This window comes from Lithobates pipiens, unplaced genomic scaffold (genome assembly GCF_037356315.1).
Source record: "Lithobates pipiens isolate NorthernLeopardFrog02 unplaced genomic scaffold, aLitPip1_a1.2 Scaffold_8, whole genome shotgun sequence".
NCBI classification, from domain to species: Eukaryota; Metazoa; Chordata; class Amphibia; order Anura; family Ranidae; genus Lithobates; species Lithobates pipiens.
The window spans coordinates 495,652,010-495,671,277 of NW_027507903.1; the positions used below are offsets into that span (position 1 = coordinate 495,652,010).

General features: G+C 47.6%; 1 protein-coding gene across 2 annotated transcripts in view; it reads right to left on the reverse strand.

Annotated features, from left to right (window-relative positions):
- Nucleotides 1-19,268, reverse strand: part of SYN3 (synapsin III) — a 600,616-nt gene that overhangs the window by 379,146 nt on the left and 202,202 nt on the right. For both annotated transcript variants that reach the window (XM_077469161.1, XM_077469162.1), the window contains exon 4: nucleotides 4,687-4,778. In XM_077469161.1, coding sequence (XP_077325287.1) covers nucleotides 4,687-4,778 — 92 coding nt within the window. The remainder of the gene's footprint in view (nucleotides 1-4,686; nucleotides 4,779-19,268) is intronic.

The following is a 19,268-nucleotide window of genomic DNA, read 5'->3' on the forward strand; positions in this document are numbered from 1 at the left end:
CATGATACGTAAAGCTGTGACTCCAGCACTGTAGGAGGTGATTTGACCACCACAGTTAAAAAAAAAAGAGCATGTATGCCAAAGCATGGGGGCAGTGGTGGAGGAGCGATTTGCTGCTAACATTTGGGGCAGATTGCCCCCATGCTTCGGCATATATTTTTTTAGGCACAGATTGCAATGTTTTATTTTTACTATGTTTTATTGTATTTGCTTTGCAGGTATGGTAAGTCCTACTGTTATACTGTGATGTTACTTTGTTTTATTGTTAATCATCATTTGCTTAGCAGGTACGCCATTAAGCTGCAGCACAGGTTTATTTATCTTGACAGCAACAGCGTTTGCTCCCACGATACGTAAAGCTGTGACTCCAGTGCTGTTGGAGGTGATTTCACCACCACAGTTAAAAAAAAATGGTGCATGTATGCCCATCATTAGAAGTGGGTGGATGAAGGGTATTATTCTAATGGTGGGCATACCCACCGATTAATCTCTTTTTTTCATGCAGCCTACAGGCTGCATGAAAAAAAAGAACATTACAATGTATGCCCAACAAGGGCCAGCAACGTACTGGTATGTTGCTGGACTTTGAGTGGTTATACCAGAATGATGCCTGCAGGTTTAGGTATCATCTTGGTATCATTCTTTTCAGCCAGCGGTCGGCTTTCATATAAAAGCAATCTGAGTGGCTAATTAGCCACTAGACTGCTTTTATAAGCAGTGGGAGGGAACACCCCCCCCATCGTCTTCCATGATTTTCTTGGGCTCTCCTGTCTCAACAGGGAACCCAAGAATGCAGCCAGTGGTTCAGCCAGCTGACCATAGAGCTGATCAGAGACCAGAACAGCTCCAATCATCTCTATGGCTTAAGAAACTGGAAGCTACGAGCATTTTGTTTCAACGTATATAAACAGCGCCATCGAGAAATTGGCAAAGCATTTTATCACACCGATCTGGTCAGATACTTTGAGGGCAGAGGAGAGATCTAGGATCTAATAGACCCCATTTTTTTTTCAAAAAAGAGTACCTGTCAACACCTATTTACATTCCATGAGATAACAATAAAAAGGATAAAAAAAAAAAAATGAAAGGAACAGTGTAAAAATATAATAAAAAAACTAAATAAAGAATAAAAAAAAAAAAGAAAAGAAAAGAAAAAAAAAAACACTCCTGTCCCCCCGTGCTCACGCGCAAAGGCGAACGCAAGTGTCAGTCTGGTGTCATATGTAAACAGCAATTGTACCATGCATGTAAGTTATCATCGTGAAGGTCAGACCGAGGGCAGTAATTTTAGCAGTAGACCTCCTCTGTAGGAGGACCTCCATTCTATGCATTAAGGTGAAAAAACATCTGACAGTGTCGAACCCCCAGGCCCCCCGTTTTACTTACCTGACCCCTCGAAAGTCTGCTCGCCTCCGACATCCTCTTCGCCGCTCAGCCTGGCCACTGATTGGCTAGATTGGATGGATTGAAAGCAGCGCAGCCATTAGCTCGCGCTGCTATCAATCACATCCAATGATGCGGCGCGCCAAGGGAGGGGCCGAATGATACTCCCGCAAGTACTTCTCACCATGCGAGGGAGCTCGCATGAACGTGAGAAGTAATTGCGGGGGGAAGTCGAGATAGCCACCGAAGACCAGGTTCGGGGTCACTCGTGTTTGTTATTTAAAAAAATAAATAAATCCCTTTACAGCCACTTTATTTTACTTTTCATTTCCTCTGAACCCAGGTTGTCCTGAAACTGCCCCCAGCTTGTAACTTGACAGTGAATGGAGAAGCTGCACAGTGACGAGCTCATCTTTCTGGTCCTCTCTTTTCACCTCCATTGCCATGCTTCTTGTCAGCACATGAACTGATTGGCTACTTGTGCTGCTTCTTTCTCCAGCCTTGCTGTACAAGGACCGCAAGAGACTGTTACCAGGTAAAATTCAGGTACTTATGTTGCTTGCATATCAGTATACATTTAATGACATATTGGGGTTGATTTACTAAAGGCAAATCCACTTACACTACAAGTGCACTGCAAGTACACTTGAAATTGCATTGAAAGTGGACTTGGAAGTGCAGTCGCTGTAGATCTGAAGGAGACATGCAAGGAAAATAAAAAATAGAATTTTAGCTTGCACATGATTGGATGATAAAACAAGCAGAGCTTCCCCTCATTTCAGATCTACCCCTCAGATCTACAGCGACTGCACTTCCAAGTGTACTTGTAGTGCAAAGTGGATTTGCCTTTAGTAAATCAACCCCAATGTTATTATAAAGCTGCATTCTTTGGTGTCTTTTATATTTGCTTAGCGTTCTGTTAACACCTTCGTTGGTGACCCCTACTAGTCATCAATATGGCTTCACAGAACAAGATGTCTTCTTGGAGGATTCGTAGACATCAGGTATGCATTGTTTTGATAACGGACGCCTGTCCTGGGGCAATACAGGAACTATGACTAAAATGTGATAATGAATAGAGCTTTCATGCTTGTTTACACAGCGCTTCCTTTCCTCGAGCCGTTAGGAAAGCTTCTCTCCTAGCAGTCAATAAACAGCTTCACACCAGCCTGCTCCAGAGGGCAGTAACTCCGAAATACCTCAGCAGGGGATGATGCATCATTCTAATCGCAAAGAGAAAGGAATTTGACTTCAAAATGCAGAAGATGATTTCCACTACATGAAGGGATGTGGACATCAGCCAAGTGTATCTGCAATTAAAGGGAATGAAAAGCCTGCACAATTTATTTTATATGTGCTCTACATGTGAAGGAGATCAGATTGATGCAAATAATATTGGCACTTTAAAAAATTGTAATGCTGGAGGAGTTCCATGGGCTTCCCTGTCATGTGATCACTGTTTAGACACGCTTCAAAGTTGAACTAAAGTCCACTATAGAAAACTTACATGCAATGTCTCTTTTGCAATAAAATACCTTACCCACCTGTTCACAGTGTTCTGTAGAATGTACACTGAGTGGCACGTGCACTGCCCAGTTTACATTTCCAGTACAGTGCCTGTGTGCCAAAATGACTCTGCTGTGCATGTGAGGAGTTAAGTCAACCTGTGCTGGCCAATCAAGGTGGCTGAAGACTGGCACCCTAAAGAAGATGGGGACAAGATGCCAGAGCCAGTGATGGACCTTGGAGACCTTGGATCATTGGTTAGAAGGTAAGTATTGTACACTATAGTTCAGCTTTAAAAGAGATGTTTTTGGAGCGATGGGCTGTGGGGGGGTTTGAGCGGCCGGCTCGCTGAGAGGCTGAGCCAGGGTGCCAGTCCAGGCATGTGGGCAGATCCCAGCTCTACTGTCACTATCTGGCCTGACCATGCTCCGGCACTGTGACATCAGCTGAAAATGGGTCACAGAAGTGCAGAACGAACTGTACTCCTCTGATCCACAGGGGAAGTACAGCCAAACAAGCTTTGGCTGTTCTTCTCCCTTAAACAAAAAGAAAGGTGATAACACTGAGCCACTGAGAGCTCCATCTTGTGGTTAATCTACAATCTTCAACAATCTTCAAACTGTAACGACAAAAAGTATAACTACTCCTCACTGAAAAGACTTTCTTTTAAAGGGACACTACAGCACTTTCCTGTCCCAAAAGTGAGGTAATATTCCAAAATGGGGACACAGACTGCAATATAAAACCTGACCACGGTTCCACCCCCTACTCCCTGCAGTCAAAAGATTTTGGGCCAGGGGCCACTCTCTTCTATCTACCTACAATTTTCTAATGCATACTCCACTGAACTGACTCAGGTGGCTCATATCAGAAATGGGTGATAGACCTGCCAGATGTTGCAGCAGAAGACTGGGTTGACTGTGTGACTGCTTACCTCACTCATATGATCTCTGCCAAAGATTGATTCTTTCAACTTAAACTCCTTCATAGGGTCTACTACAGTCCACAAAGATTAGCGAATATATATTTGACAGAGATAAAACGATAATTCTCCCGCTCTACAAGACTCTGGTCTGGCCGCACCTGGAGTATGCTGTCCAGTTCTTGGCACCAGTCCTCAGTAAGGATGTACTGGAAATGGAGCGAGTACAAAGAAGGGCAACAAAGCTAATAAAGGGTCTGGAGGATATTAGTTATGAAGAAAGGTTGCGAGCACTGAACTTACTCTCTCTGGAGAAGAGACGCTTGAGAGGGGATATGATTTCAATATACAAATACCATACCGGTGACCCCACAATAGGGATAAAACTTTTTTGCAAAAGGGAGTCTAACAAAACTCGTGGCCACTCATTAAAATTAGAGGCAGTGGTCTCAGCGAGGGGGCATTGAGAGTTTCAAGAAACTATTAGATACACTCCTGAATGACTGCAACATAAAGGGATATACAATGTAATACTGACATATAATCACACACAGAGGTTGGACTTGATGGACATGCAGGGGAGTTTAGAGGCCTGATGCCCAAAACAGAAGCTAGTAAAACTCCCAGTATGCAGTCACTGCACTCCCAGTGTGCAGGGGCCCATTTTGTTTCCTCAAAACCAGTTGGAACATCCTAAGAACTGTGCAACTAATAAACAGTTTCTGGAGCATTAAAATCTTGAGCTGCATGTCACTGTAGAGTCATTAAACAGGTTAGGACTTCTCACCCACGTCTTGATTTTGGAATGTTGGCAGATACAGATTTGTGTACAATTACAACCAGTCTTTTGATCATCTTTCCATAAGTAGACCTACCTCACCACCTTGGTGCCATTCCGGATTACTTGCATATCCACCATGCAGCCACCGTTAACATATGCAGCTAGGTTCAATTCTGAGAATTCGGCCTGAAATGTAATAAAAAATAGTCACACATTCTGAGAGGAAAATGAGCCTTTCTTATAGTGATCTTTGACATATTTACTTGTACAGTGAATAGCCAACAGCACTCATTTAAAGCAAACCCATGTCTGATCATTGCTCTTACTCATTCACTTGTATAAAATTCGACTTGAGCTACTGAGTACTGTAAACAATAGAATTTGTTTAACAATTTGCAAAGAGGCAGAGAAAACATGAAAAGAGGCATCAGTTGGCTGAAAAGGGAGATTACATATTCTCATGCAGTATTTATTATTTATCAAACTCATTTTGTTACCTTAAAGTGGATGTAAACCCTCACATATATCCAGTGAAGAGAACAGCCTCAGATGATACACAGAGACTAAACAAATCTCCCTATATTTATGTTTTACATGTTTATCTGCTGTCTTCAGCTGTATATAGCCTTTAAAACGTGCTCTTTGTGTTACAGATATTTTCTTCTTGTTCACCACTGGGAGTGGATTATTAGCATACAGCCAAGACAGCTGATTGGAGGAAAGGCGCACACACCTCTACATTGGCAAATCAAGAAAGGAATGTTCAGAGCTCTATTCTGTGATGAAAGCTGTGTACTAATCTATTTATAGCAACCTACCCCAACACACACTTCAGGCTGCCATCTCAGAGAACTTGTCAAAAATGATCAGGCAGATAACAGAGGAACCGAGCAGGAGAAAGCTAAGTGACTTAGAGCTTTGAAGAGAGATAAGAAAATACTGCAGATATACAGTTGTGATTATAAGTTTACATATCCTGGCAGAATTTATGATTTCTTGCCCATTTTTCAGAGAATATGAATGATAACACAAAACCTTTTCCTTCACTCATGGTTAACGTTTGGCTGAAGCCATTTATTATCAACCAACTTTGTTTACTCTTTTTAAATCATAAAGGCAACAGAAACTACCCAAATGACCCTGATCAAAAATTGACATACCCCAGTTCCTAATACTGTGTATTGCCCACTTTAACATGAATGACAGCTTGAAGTCTTGTGTGGTATTTGTGGATGAGGCTCTTTATCTTCTCAGATGGTAAAGCTGCCCATTCCTCTTGGAAAAAGCCTCCAGTTCCTATAAATTCTTGGGCTGTCTTGCATGATCTGCACGTTTGAGATCTCCACGGAGTGGCTCAATGATATTGAGGTCAGGAGACTGAGATGGCCACTCCAGAACCTCCACTTTATTCTGCTGTAGCCAATCACAGGTTGACTTGGCCTTGTGTTTTGGATCATTGTCATGTTGGAATGTCCAAGTACGTCCCATGCGCAGCTTCCTGGCTGATGAATGCAAATGTTTCTCTAGTATTTTTTGATAACATACTGCATTCATCTTGTCATCAATTTTGACCAAATTTGCTGTGCCTTTGTAGCTCACACATCCCCAAAACATCAGCGATCCACCTCCGTGTTTCACAGTAGGAATGGTGTACCTTTCATCATAGGTGTCACGATCGACCTACTGTTCCGATCGTACATAGGAAACTCACCCGCAGGTTCCCCTTGCAAGAAGCTCGTCGGTGTCCTCAGACGCAGGTTGGCGCGAACGAACGCACGCGTGTGCGTGTAGATCCTAACAGGCGCACGCGGGTGCGCGTTGACACGAGCGAGCGCACACGGGTGCGCGACCAAGCGAACGGGCGTACACGGGGACGCGGGGTCACGAACGGGAGCACGGTTACTCGCGGGGGCACGCAAACTCACCGTGCGACCGTTCTTGGCGCCCAACAGGTTATTTAAGGAATCAGCTCCTGTTCTCCCGTGCTGTCCTGTCTACAGCGTTCCCGTGACTTCTGCTACTTGCTCCTGCCTGTTCCTGATACTGAACCCAGCCTGTTTTGACCTTGTTTGATTGCTGCCTGCCTCCGACCCTCTGCCTGCCTGACCACGCTCCTGCCTTCTGCTGTGTACCTCCGCTGCCCGCTAATTACCGACCCGGCTCGTTCCTGACCACGCCTGCTGTACCCACCTGAACGCCAGTACCAGCTGCTCCTGCTGTTCCTGCCTGTCTGCCAGTACCAGCTGCTCCTGCTGTTCCTGCCTGTCTGCCAGTACCAGCTGCTCCTGCTGTTCCTGCCTGTCTGCCAGTACCAGCTGCTCCTGTTGTGCCCACTGTCTACTACCTCCCGTTCCAGTCTGACCTCCTGCACCAGCTGGTGGTGGATCTCCGTTGCTGCAACCCGGCCTGGCACTTGTGCCCTCCGAACTCTTGAATCCCTGTCTCCACCTCCAGGGGCTCTCGAGCCGGAGGCTTACGAGGCGCCGCTCCCTGCATTCTGGGCTCTCCTACCAGGTAACGTGACAGTACAGGACAGCCATGTCCGAGCCCACGCAGGGAGCCTCTCCAATGGACGAGTTTTGCCGCCATCTAGCCGGTCTTACCCAGGCTGTGAAGAACTTGCAGGAAGGCTACGGTCGTCTGGAAGAACAGGTCCAGGTCCTATCTGCCTCATCATCAGCTGTTCCCGGACCTCCAGCTCCACCTTCAGTGGTAATGATGACGCCTGAACCAAGGGTCCCCACTCCTGATCGTTTCTCCGGCAACCGAAACAAGTTCAGGGCCTTTCGTAACTCCTGCGAGCTCTTCTTCGCTCTACAGCCCCGGACTTTCTCCCTCAAGGCGACTAAAGTGGGGTTCGTCATTTCGCTACTGACAGACGAGCCCCAGGCCTGGGCGCATCGTCTTCTGGAACGGAAGGATCCCTCTCTGGACACTTTAAATACTTTCTTCCAAGCGATGTCAAGGCTGTATGAGGACCCCCAGCTTGCTGCCACCGCAGAAGCAGCCCTGCATGCGCTCCAACAAGGTCGCCGGCCGGTGGAGGATTACGTGTCTGAGTTCAGACGCTGGAGCTCCGACACAGACTGGAATAACTCGGCCCTCCGCTACCAGTTTCTGATGGGCCTCTCTGAATCGTTAAAAGACGAACTGGCTCGCGTGGGTATCCCTGAAACCCTAGAAGCGCTCATTGACCTCTCTGTCCAGATTGATAGGCGCCTAAGAGAACGTCGCCTAGAGCGTTCTTCTTCTACCCCTCGCCCTGTCTGGATGTTACCACGGGTTCCAAGTTCTAACCCTCCGGTTCCCTCTGCTCCTGTTCCACCCTCTCCAGATTCTTCAGAGCCCATGCAGCTGGGACTCCTTCGCCCATCTTTGACGCCTGAGGAGCGCCAACGTCGAAGAGCCGGCAATCTGTGTCTCTACTGTGGAGAATCGGGACATTATGTTCGCACTTGCCCTGCCAAATTGCGTAAGTGCCTCCTCCTTCCTCCTGCTTCTCCTGCCTTGCTTAGTAACACCTCTCATCTGGCTGTGCCTCTTCTTTTGCAGCTCTCAGGAAGGACTATCAAAACCAACGCGATTATTGACTCTGGGGCTTGCAGCGGCTTTATGGACTTGTCCTTTGCCTTAAGAAACAACATCCCTCTTCGGCCTAGGGTAAAAGGACTTTCAATTTATTTGGCCGACGGTTCCACCCTTAAGTCCGGACCAGTGACCCATGAGACGTCTCCTCTTTTTGCCATCATCGCCGGAACCCACCAGGAGCTCCTGTGTCTGGACATCATTAAGTCTCCACTTTTTCCCGTTATTCTCGGCATGCCCTGGTTGAAGGCCCACAACCCCCTCATCAATTGGTCCACCGGGGGAATTGAGTTCCCGTCTGCCTACTGCCGTCAGCACTGTCTCCCAGTTGTTAACACGGACCTTTCTTCCCTGCTTTGCTTAGAAACGGACACCGAGATCCGACAGGCTGTGCCCAAGGTTTACCACAACTTCTTGGATGTATTTAGCAAGAAGGGCGCCGAGATTCTACCCCCTCACAGGCCATATGACTGCCCTATCGAGTTGCTCCCGGGGGCAGAGATTCCCTTCGGAAGAATTTTCCCCTTATCCGAAACCGAACTGGGAACCCTGAAAACCTACCTGGACGAGAACTTGGAGAAGGGTTTTATTCGACCGTCCACCTCCCCGGCAGGTGCAGGGATCTTCTTCGTTGAGAAAAAGGACCATTCCCTACGCCCATGTGTGGACTACCGGGCACTTAACAAGGTCACAATAAAAAAACGCTATCCCCTACCGTTAGTGCCCGAACTATTTCAGAGACTGGGGTCGGCCGAAGTATTCTCTAAACTAGACCATTGGGGTGCCTACAACCTTGTCCGCATTCGTAGAGGCGACGAATGGAAGACCGCCTTCCGTACTCGTTTCGGGCACTTTGAATATTTAGTTATGCCCTTCGGACTATGTAATGCTCCTGCTACATTCCAACATTTCGTAAATGATATCTTCAGAGATTACCTTGATTTGTTTGTTATAGTGTATCTAGATGATATCTTAATCTTTTCTTCTTCCTTAGCCGAGCACCGGGAACATGTGAAGAATGTCCTAGGCCGACTCCGTCTTCATGGTCTGTACGCCAAGCCCGAGAAGTGTGTCTTTGAACAACAAAGTACTCAATTCCTTGGTCTAATTATTTCAGTGAAAGGAATAGAGATGGACCCCCAGAAGATCTCAGCTATCCTAGACTGGCCCGCTCCCTCTGACAAGAAAGGGGTCCAACGATTCGTAGGATTTGCTCATTTCTACAGGAAATTCATCAAGGGATTTTCCTCCATCATCTCCCCCATCACCGAGCTGACCAAACAGGGTCAAAAGTTTCAATGGACCTCTAGGGCACAAGAGGCTTTCAAAACCCTAAAGGACTTGTTCGTATCGGCCTCAATCTTAAGACACCCTGACTCAACCCTGCCTTATATCCTGGAGGTGGATGCCTCGGAAATTGCGGTCGGTGCGGTGCTCTCCCAGAGACAGGGGCCTAAGTCACTTTTGCATCCGGTCCCCTTCTTATCCCGCAAGCTTTCGGAGGCTGAACGCAATTACGATGTCGGTGACCGTGAACTGCTGGCGATCAAGGCGGCACTCGAGGAGTGGCGCTACCTTCTCGAGGGCGCTTCCCACCCGATCCTGGTCTATACTGATCATAAAAATCTAGAATATCTTAAGTCGGCCAAGAGACTGAAGCCAAGACAGGCCAGGTGGGCACTCTTCTTCTCTAGATTCGTGTTTCATATCACGTACCGTCCGGGATCTAAGAATGTCAAATCCGATGCTCTCTCTCGCATGTTCAGTGAACCAGTGGAGCTCTCTACTCCTGATACTATCCTTTCCTCAGGGAACTTTCTCCTGCTTCAGGAGGATCTACTCACCCAAATTAAGCAAGCTTCCAGCGATCCGGTCCTCCCACCTGACATTCCATTAACTTCTAGAGATGGTCTTCTTTGGCATCAGGACAAGATCTACGTTCCCCAAGAAGTACGTGTCGCAGTCCTCAGCTCCTGCCACGACCACCTGCTGGCCGGCCACTTTGGGGTGCTCAAAACCACGGACTTGCTTCAGCGCACCTTCTGGTGGCCACAGATGAAGAAGCACTGCAGGGAATATGTGGAGGCATGCACCACATGTATTCGGAATAAAGGTAGCAAATCAAAAGCTTGGGGGCTGCTGAGACCACTGCCCATTCCGGATAGACCGTGGAGGATGATATCCATGGACTTCATCGTGGAATTGCCTCCTTCCGAGGATTTTTCCACAATCTTTGTGGTGGTAGATAGACTCACTAAAATGGCCCACTTTTTGCCTATGAAGGGGACCCCTTCGGCCGCAGAGACGGCTAAGACTTTTATTAGAGAAGTGGTGAGGCTTCATGGCATCCCTGCCAACATTACTTCAGATAGGGGGGTGCAGTTCACGTCCAGGTTTTGGAAAGCACTCTGTGGGGCCCTGAAAATTGAGCTTCGTCTTTCCTCGGCCTATCACCCTCAGACCAACGGCCAGACCGAGAGAACCAACCAAACACTGGAGCAATATCTGCGTTGCTTTTCTTCCTTCTCCCAGGATGACTGGGCATCGCTCTTACCACTAGCAGAATTTGCTTATAACAATTCTATCCATTCTGCCACAAAACAGTCTCCGTTTTTTTGCAAATTTTGGCTTCCACCCGCTTTTTCTGTCCAGTAATCTCCCTGAATGTTCAGTACCGGCGGTACAGGAAGATCTCAATTTCTTCGAGACCAACAATAAACTCCTACAAGAGACTCTGGCTAAAACACAGGAACACAACAAGGAGGTCTTCGATAAGAAGAGAAGGGGGGAGCTCAACCTCAAGGTCGGGGACCAGGTCTGGTTGTCCACTCTAAACCTGAAATTGGCCTGCCCATCCAAGAAGTTGGGCCCGAAGTTTGTGGGCCCATTCCCTATTGTGAGGAAGCTGAATGACGTGGCTTTTGAATTGAAGCTCCCGGAGTCGTTTCGGATCCACCCGGTCTTTCACGCTTCATTGCTTAAGCCTACTGTTCCGGACCCCTTTGCTAATCGGAATGCCAACCCTCCGGTACCTGTGATGATTGATGGAGAATTGGAATACGAGGTCGAATCCATCCTGGACTGCAGGAGAAGACAGAATCGGACTCAGTTTCTGGTCAAATGGAAGGGGTATGGCCGTGAGGAAAACTCCTGGGAACCGGAATCCAACCTGCATGCGAAGAGGCTAATCCTTGCCTTCAAGAGGTCTCATCCGGATAAGATGGCACGGTTGGGCATCCGGAGGCTGCCCCTTGGGGGGGGGGCAATGTCATGATCGACCTACTGTTCCGATCGTACATAGGAAACTCACCCGCAGGTTCCCCTTGCAAGAAGCTCGTCGGTGTCCTCAGACGCAGGTTGGCGCGAACGAACGCACGCGTGTGCGTGTAGATCCTAACAGGCGCACGCGGGTGCGCGTTGACACGAGCGAGCGCACACGGGTGCGCGACCAAGTGAACGGGCGTACGTGGGGACGCGGGGTCGCGAACGGGAGCACGGTTACTCGCGGGGGCGCGCAAACTCACCGTGCGACCGTTCTTGGCGCCCAACAGGTTATTTAAGGAATCAGCTCCTGTTCTCCCGTGCTGTCCTGTCTACAGCGTTCCCGTGACTTCTGCTACTTGCTCCTGCCTGTTCCTGATACTGAACCCAGCCTGTTTTGACCTTGTTTGATTGCTGCCTGCCTCCGACCCTCTGCCTGCCTGACCACGCTCCTGCCTTCTGCTGTGTACCTCCGCTGCCCGCTAATTACCGACCCGGCTCGTTCCTGACCACGCCTGCTGTACCCACCTGAATGCCAGTACCAGCTGCTCCTGCTGTTCCTGCCTGTCTGCCAGTACCAGCTGCTCCTGCTGTTCCTGCCTGTCTGCCAGTACCAGCTGCTCCTGCTGTTCCTGCCTGTCTGCCAGTACCAGCTGCTCCTGTTGTGCCCGCTGTCTACTACCTCCCGTTCCAGTCTGACCTCCTGCACCAGCTGGTGGTGGATCTCCGTTGCTGCAACCCGGCCTGGCACTTGTGCCCTCCGAACTCTTGAATCCCTGTCTCCACCTCCAGGGGCTCTCGAGCCGGAGGCTTACGAGGCGCCACTCCCTGCATTCTGGGCTCTCCTACCAGGTAACATGACAATAGGCCTTGTTGAAGGTTTGAGGCTTGTCTCTGTGCTGTTTGGTGTATTGTAAGTGGGATACTTTGTGACATTTGCGTAGTAATGGCTTTCTTCTGGTGACTCAACCGTGCAGCCCATCTTTCTTCAAGTGCCTCCTTATTGTACATCTTGAAACAACCGCACCACATGTTTTCAGAGAGTCCTGTATTTCACCTGAAGTTATTTGTGGGTTTTTCTTTGCATTCTGAACAATTTTCCTGGGAGTTGTGGCTGAAATTTTAGTTGGTCTACCTGACCGTGGTTTGGTTTCAACAGAACCCCTCATTTTCCACTTCGTGATTAGAGTATGAACACTGTTGATTGGCATTCTCAATTCCTTGGATATCTTTTTATATCCCTTTCCTGTTATACAGTTCAACTACCTTTTCCTGCATATCCTTTGAGAATTATTTTGCTTTCCCCATGACTCAGAATCCAGAAACGTCAGTGCAGCACTGGATGAAAGATGCAAGGGTATGTCAGGAGTCCAGAAACTCATTGACCTTTTATACACACACACTAATTACAAGAAAATAGATCACAGGTGAGGATGGTTACCTTTAATAGCCATTCAAACCCCTTTGTCAACTGCATTTTATCAGGCTAAAATCACCAGGGTATGTAAACTTTTGATCAGGGTCATTTGGGTAGTTTCTGTTGCCATTATTATTTAAAAAGAGTAAACACAGTTGATTGATAATAAATGGCTTCAGCCAAACACTAACCATGGGTGAAAGAAAATGTTTTTGTGATATCATTAATTTTCTCTGAAAAATGGCCAAGAAATTATAAATTCTGCCAGGGTATTTAAACTTGTCAGCACAACCAGGCCCGGACTGGCCATAGGGCACACCGGGCATTTGCCTGGTGGGCCGGGGGCACCAGGCTCAACCTCGTGCCACAGTCCAATGCCTGTTGATGACTGGGCTGAACAGCGGGAGGTAAGTGGCGACCACGGCCTGGAGAGGATTAACACAGGCCACGGTCGCCACTCACCCCCCGATATGCGGCCATGCCTGTGTCTCCTCTCCAGGCTCTCCGGAGATCTGTACACTGAGTGCAGGGATCTGTGATTGCAAGGCAAAAGGTCGGATCCAATTAAAACAGCTATAGCTGCCCGCACACGCACGCTGTGGTCAGCAATAGCTAGGCAACGGGCATTCTGCCAGGGCTGGGGCTGCTGATGTCATGGAAACGTATGAAGTCAGGAGTCCTCACCCACCTAGGCAGATTACATCCATTCAAAAAAAAAAATCAAAAAAGGGGAGTGAAGGAGGAGTTTAAGTACACATAGAGAAGTGAAGCCATCAGATCAGAAGTACATACAAGGAAAGGAGACACAGAAGGAAAACAGGTAAACTAGAAAAGGCAGACCAAGGAGCAATGGAGGACACAGGAAAGTGTAAATAAAGATGAATGGCGGCAAAAAGGAGATAAGGAAGGGGGAAGGAGGGAAGAAGAATGTATAGAAAAAAAGGTGGGATATATAAAGAGAAAAGAAGAGGAAGAGAGAAAAAAGGAAAAAAGTAACAGAAAAGGTGAGACAAAGGAGAGGAAATTAACCACTTGCTTACTGGGCACTTAAACCTCCTTCTTGCTCAGACCAATTTTCATCTTTCAGCGCTCTCACACTTTGAATGACAATTGCGCGGTCATGCAACAGTTTACCCAAATTCAATTTTTATACTTTTTTTCACACTGATAGAGCTTTCTTTTGGTGGTATTTAATTGCTACTGGGTTTTTTATTATTTTGCTAAATAAAACAAAAAGGATCGAAATTTTGAAAAAATAAAACAAAACAGTTTCATAGTTTGTTATAAAATTTTGAAAACAGGTAATTTTTCTCCTTCACTGATGTGCTCTGAGGCTGCACTGATGGGCAATGATAGGAGGCACTGATGTGCAGTGATAGGCACTGATAAGGCAGCACTAATGAGCACTGATAGGTGGCACTGATAAGCACTGATGAGGCGGCACTGATAGGTGACACAGATGGTTGGCACTGAAGGGCGCTGATAGGTGGCACTGATAAGCAGCATTGATCTATGGCACTGATTATTAGACAATTATGGCCATTGATGGGTGGCACTGTGGGCACTGGTAGGTGGCACTGTGGGCACTGGTGGGTGTCGCTGTGGGTACTGGTAGGTGGCACAGTGGGCACTAATAGATGACATTGTTGGGCACAGCCCTGGCTTTCTGAGTGAGGGACTGATGTCCCTCTGACAAAAGCCAGTGATCGGCTTTTTTTCCCCCTCACACTGACTGCATGAGGGAAAAAAAATACAGATTACCGAGCTTCTGTTTACGTCACATGATCAGCCATCTTTGGCTGACAGCTGATCACGTGGTAAGGGGCTGGTATTGACCCCTTACTTTGATCTGTGCTCAACCGAGTCTCATGGGAGGACGGTTGCTGCAAAATTGGCTGGTCTAAATTGCCCAGGGCTATTTTTTGTCCCAGTCCGGGCCTGAGCACAACTGTATGTGTCCAGCTCAAATTTCATAAATCGGGTTTACATCCACTGTAACCAGGAAGTGCCAGTAAACTGCTTTCTTCGGTTCGTACTGACAGGAAGAGCCAATCGGCAGCTCTCCTGTCGGGGGGGGGGGGCTGTGCTGATAATCAGTGCATTGATTATCAGCGCATCCCCCCATCAGAGGTGCCCACCCACAGCTGCCAATCAGTGCCCATCAGCTGCCAGTTAGTACCCAAAGTGCCAGTCAGTGCCCAAAGTGCCAATCAGTGCCCATCAAAGTGCCAATCAGTGCCCATCAGTAACACCTGTCTGCCCTTCACAGATATCAATCAGTGCCCATCAGTAATGACTCATTATCAGTTCTGTCCATCAGTGCTATCTATTAGTGCCCATCAATGCCACTCACCAGTGCCGCCTGTCAGTGCCCATCAGTCTTGTCTATCAGTGCCCATTAGTACGCCTATCAGTGCTGCCTATAAGTGCCCATCAGTGCCACCTATCAGTGCCCCTCAGTGCCACCTATCAGTGCGCCTATCGTTGCCCATCAATTCTACATACTAGTGCCTCCTCATCAGTGCCTATCAGTGCCACATTATCAATGCCAACTAATCAGTGGCCATCAGTGCCGCCTCATTAGTGCCCATCAGTACAGCCTCATCAGGGCCCATCAGTGAAGTAGAAACCAACATTTTATAACAGAAACTAAGAAAAATAATGTTTTAGCTTGTTTAGCAAAAATAAAACCCTCAGTGGTGATCAAATACCACCAAAAGAAAGCTCTGTTGTGTGAAGAAAATAACATTTTGTTTGGGCACAGTGTTGCATGACCGCGCAATTGTCATTCAAAGTGTGACAGCACTGAAAGCTGTGAATTGGCCTGGGCAGTAAGGGGGGACAATGCCCTGTATTGAAGTGGTTCAACATAAAAAGCTACATGATAATACTTCATTTTATAGGTCATCAGTTACACTAGAGGTGAACAAAGGTTCTATTGGAACCTTTCCTGCCTGTCCACAACATACAGTATCTGCACCTTAGTTCTTCTAAACCCAAAGCAGATCTTACAAAAAGAAAAGACCATTTTTAGAAGACTGAATAATAACATGTCTGTTGCTGACCAGCTCCAGCTGTATGATGTCCACAGGAAAGCTGTGCGATTAACCTGCTCAGAGAGTTTCCTGTCCAGCACTATATTTAGCAGAATCAGATTTTTGTTCTTCCTGTTCCAGAAGTTTCTACAGAGATCCGTCACCCTTGGCGCTGCACCACTCAATGTGACAAGACAATCACTCTAAACGGCTCAGCCTGATGAAAGGCAAAGGCCGGGCCGTACATGGCGTGGCGCACTTTTCAGTTTGATCTGATTACAGAAGGACGATGACTTTGGATTGCCCAAGTTAAAGAGAACCAACCTAAAAACAGCATTTGCTCTGACTCGTCCACACTAATGCCTCGTACACACGGTCGGATTTTCCGACGGAAAATGTTCGATGGGAGCTTTTTGTCGGAAATTCCAACCGTGTGTATGCTCCATCGGACATTTTCCATCGGAATTTCCGACACACAAAATTTGAGATCTGGATTTCAAATTTCAAAATCCGTTGTAGGAAATTCCGATCGTGTGTACACAATTCCAACGCACAAAATTCCACACATGCTCGGAATCAAGCAGAAGAGCCGCACTGGCTATTGAACTTCATTTTTCATGCCTCGTTGTATGTCACGGCGTTCTTGGCGTTCAAAATTTCCGACAACATTGTGTGACCGTGTGTATGCAAGACAAGTTTGAGCCAACATCCGTCGGAAAAAATCCCACAGATTTTGTTGTTCAGAATGTGCGATCGTGTGTATGCAGTATAATAGACAATTGCTTTTTTTAACCACTTGCTTACTGGGCACTTAAACCCCCCTCCTATCCAGACCAATTTTCAGCTTTCTGCACTGATGCACTTTGAATGACAATTGCATCGTCATACAACACTGTACCAAAATTAAATTTTTATTATTTTTTTTCCACAAATAGAGCTTTCTTTTGGTGGTATTTGATCACCTGTGTGATTTTCATTTTTTGTTAAAAAAATGTAAAAAGACCGAATTTAAAAAAAATTTATTTATTTTTTGTTATAAGATTTTAAAATGGGTAATTTTTGTCCGTCATTGATGTAAGCTAATGAAGCGGCACTGATGGGCACCGATAGGTGGCAGTGATGGGCATTGATGGGTGGCAGTGATGGGCACTGATTAGTTACACTGATAGGCAGCACTTCTAGGTGGCACTGATTGGCACCACTGGTGGGCATTGATAGGTGGCACTTGTGGACACTGTCAGATGGCATAAATGAGGCATAATTGCGACAATGTCCCTTTAAGATGAGCCGGTGATCAGCTTTTTTTTCTCTTCCACTGTCAGCGTGAGGAGAAAAAAAAATGATCACCAAGCTTTTATTTTGATCATGTGATCAGCTGTCATTGGCTGACAGCTGATCACATGGTAAGGGGCCAGGACCAGCCCCTTATTCGGATCGGTGATCACCTGAGTCTCAGTGACTCGGTAATCACAGCGCGCTCTGCTCTTTGCAGGGAGCATGCACAGGGGAGGCCATCATATGACGGCCTTCCGGGAATTCAGATCCGCGATGTGGCCGTCATTCAGATGGCACTGACAGATGGCACTGATGACAGGTGGCACTGGGGGCAGATGGCACTGACAGGTGGCACTGGGGGCAGATGGCAGTAGGGACAGGTGGCAGTGGGGACAGATGGGCACTTTATTTTCATTTTTTATTTATTTTTTCCCCACTAACTGCTGCATCTCTGACTAAGCGGTTCATCTCTCCCTCCTCGCACGCTGTCTCTGTGTGAGGAGGGAGAGCCGACAATGAGAGATGATCTCATATGTTTACATATGAGATCATCTCTCATTGGACATGCCGTTTGTGCTGTTAAAGGCCGTGATTGGCCATTTACAGCGATCTGTGACTGGCTGTGTCCAAGGGACAAGGCCAGCACAGAACTTCCGAATGCGTGCTCGCGGGAGCACGCATTGCGGAAGTAAACAAGAGGGACGCCCTCCCGGCAATTGGCGTCCGTGCTGTAGCCGTCTTTCAGCTATAGCGCGAGCGCGCAGTGGCTAAACATTAAATACTGTATTCACCTTCTACCTTTGTATGTTTTATTGCTTATCAGTGCTGCTCATCTCCTGTTTTCCCTTTAGCGCCACTTCATGGCTACATGCACTCCAGTGATGGTTACATGGCATTTCTCAAAGTAGGTTTCCTGATGGTGACAACAGTGGACAATGCCTACGTAATATACGCTCACTGACCACTTTATTGTATACATCTGTTCAATTGCTTGGTAATACAAATTTCTAATCAGTCAATCACTTGGCAGCAACTCAATGGGGTTGATTTACTAAAGGCCTTCAGTAAACCAACCCCAATGCATTTAGGCATCTAGATGTGGTGAAGAGACTTTCTGAAGTTCAAACCAAGCATCACAATGGGGGAACAAAAATATTGGATTTTTTCTACATACTGTAAAATCCATTTCTTTGAGTACATCACGGGACACAGAGCAGGCTATACGGATGGGCGACACGGATGGATACTGATAGGTGGCACAAATTGGCACTGATAGCTGGCACGGATTGGCATGGATGGGCGGCACAGATGGTCATGGATAGGCGGCACAGATGGTCATGGATAGGCGGCACAGATGGGCATGGATAGGCGGCACAGATGGGCATGGATAGGCGGCACAGATGGGCATGGGTGGGCACTGATAGGCGGCACAGGTGGGCACTGATAGGTGGCACAGGTGGGTACTGATAGGCGGCACAAGTGGGCACTCATAGGCGGCACAGGTGGGCACTCATAGGCGGCACAGGTGGGCACTCATAGGCGGCATTGGTGTTATACTGTACTAATGGATGCCAATCAGTGCCAAACAATAATGCATGCCAATCAGTGATGCCCATTGTGGGCACTGATTGGCATCCATTATGGGCACTGATTGGCATCCATTGTGCTGACTGGCATCCCTGGTGGTCTAGGGAGGATTACCTTTTCCCTGGTGGTCTGGTGGCGTCCCTGGTGGTCCAGTGTGGGCATCCTCGGGGGGGCTGTGCTGATAATCGATCAGCACAGACCCCCCCCTGTCAGAGGAGCAGCCGATCGGCTCTCCTCTACTCGTGTCTGACAGACGCGAGTGAGGAAAAGCCGATCACCGGCTCTTCCCATTTACACTGTGATCAGCCGTGATTGGACACGGCTGATCACATGGTAAAGAGTCTCCGTCTGAGACTCTTTACCGAGATCGTAGTTGCCGGGTGTCAGACTGACACCCCGCAACAACGATCGCCGCGATGCGCGCCCCCGGGGGCGCGCAGCGGCTCATAATCTTGATCACGTCATATGACGTCCGATCAGGATTATGCAACCACTTTGCCACCGTCGATTCCCTAT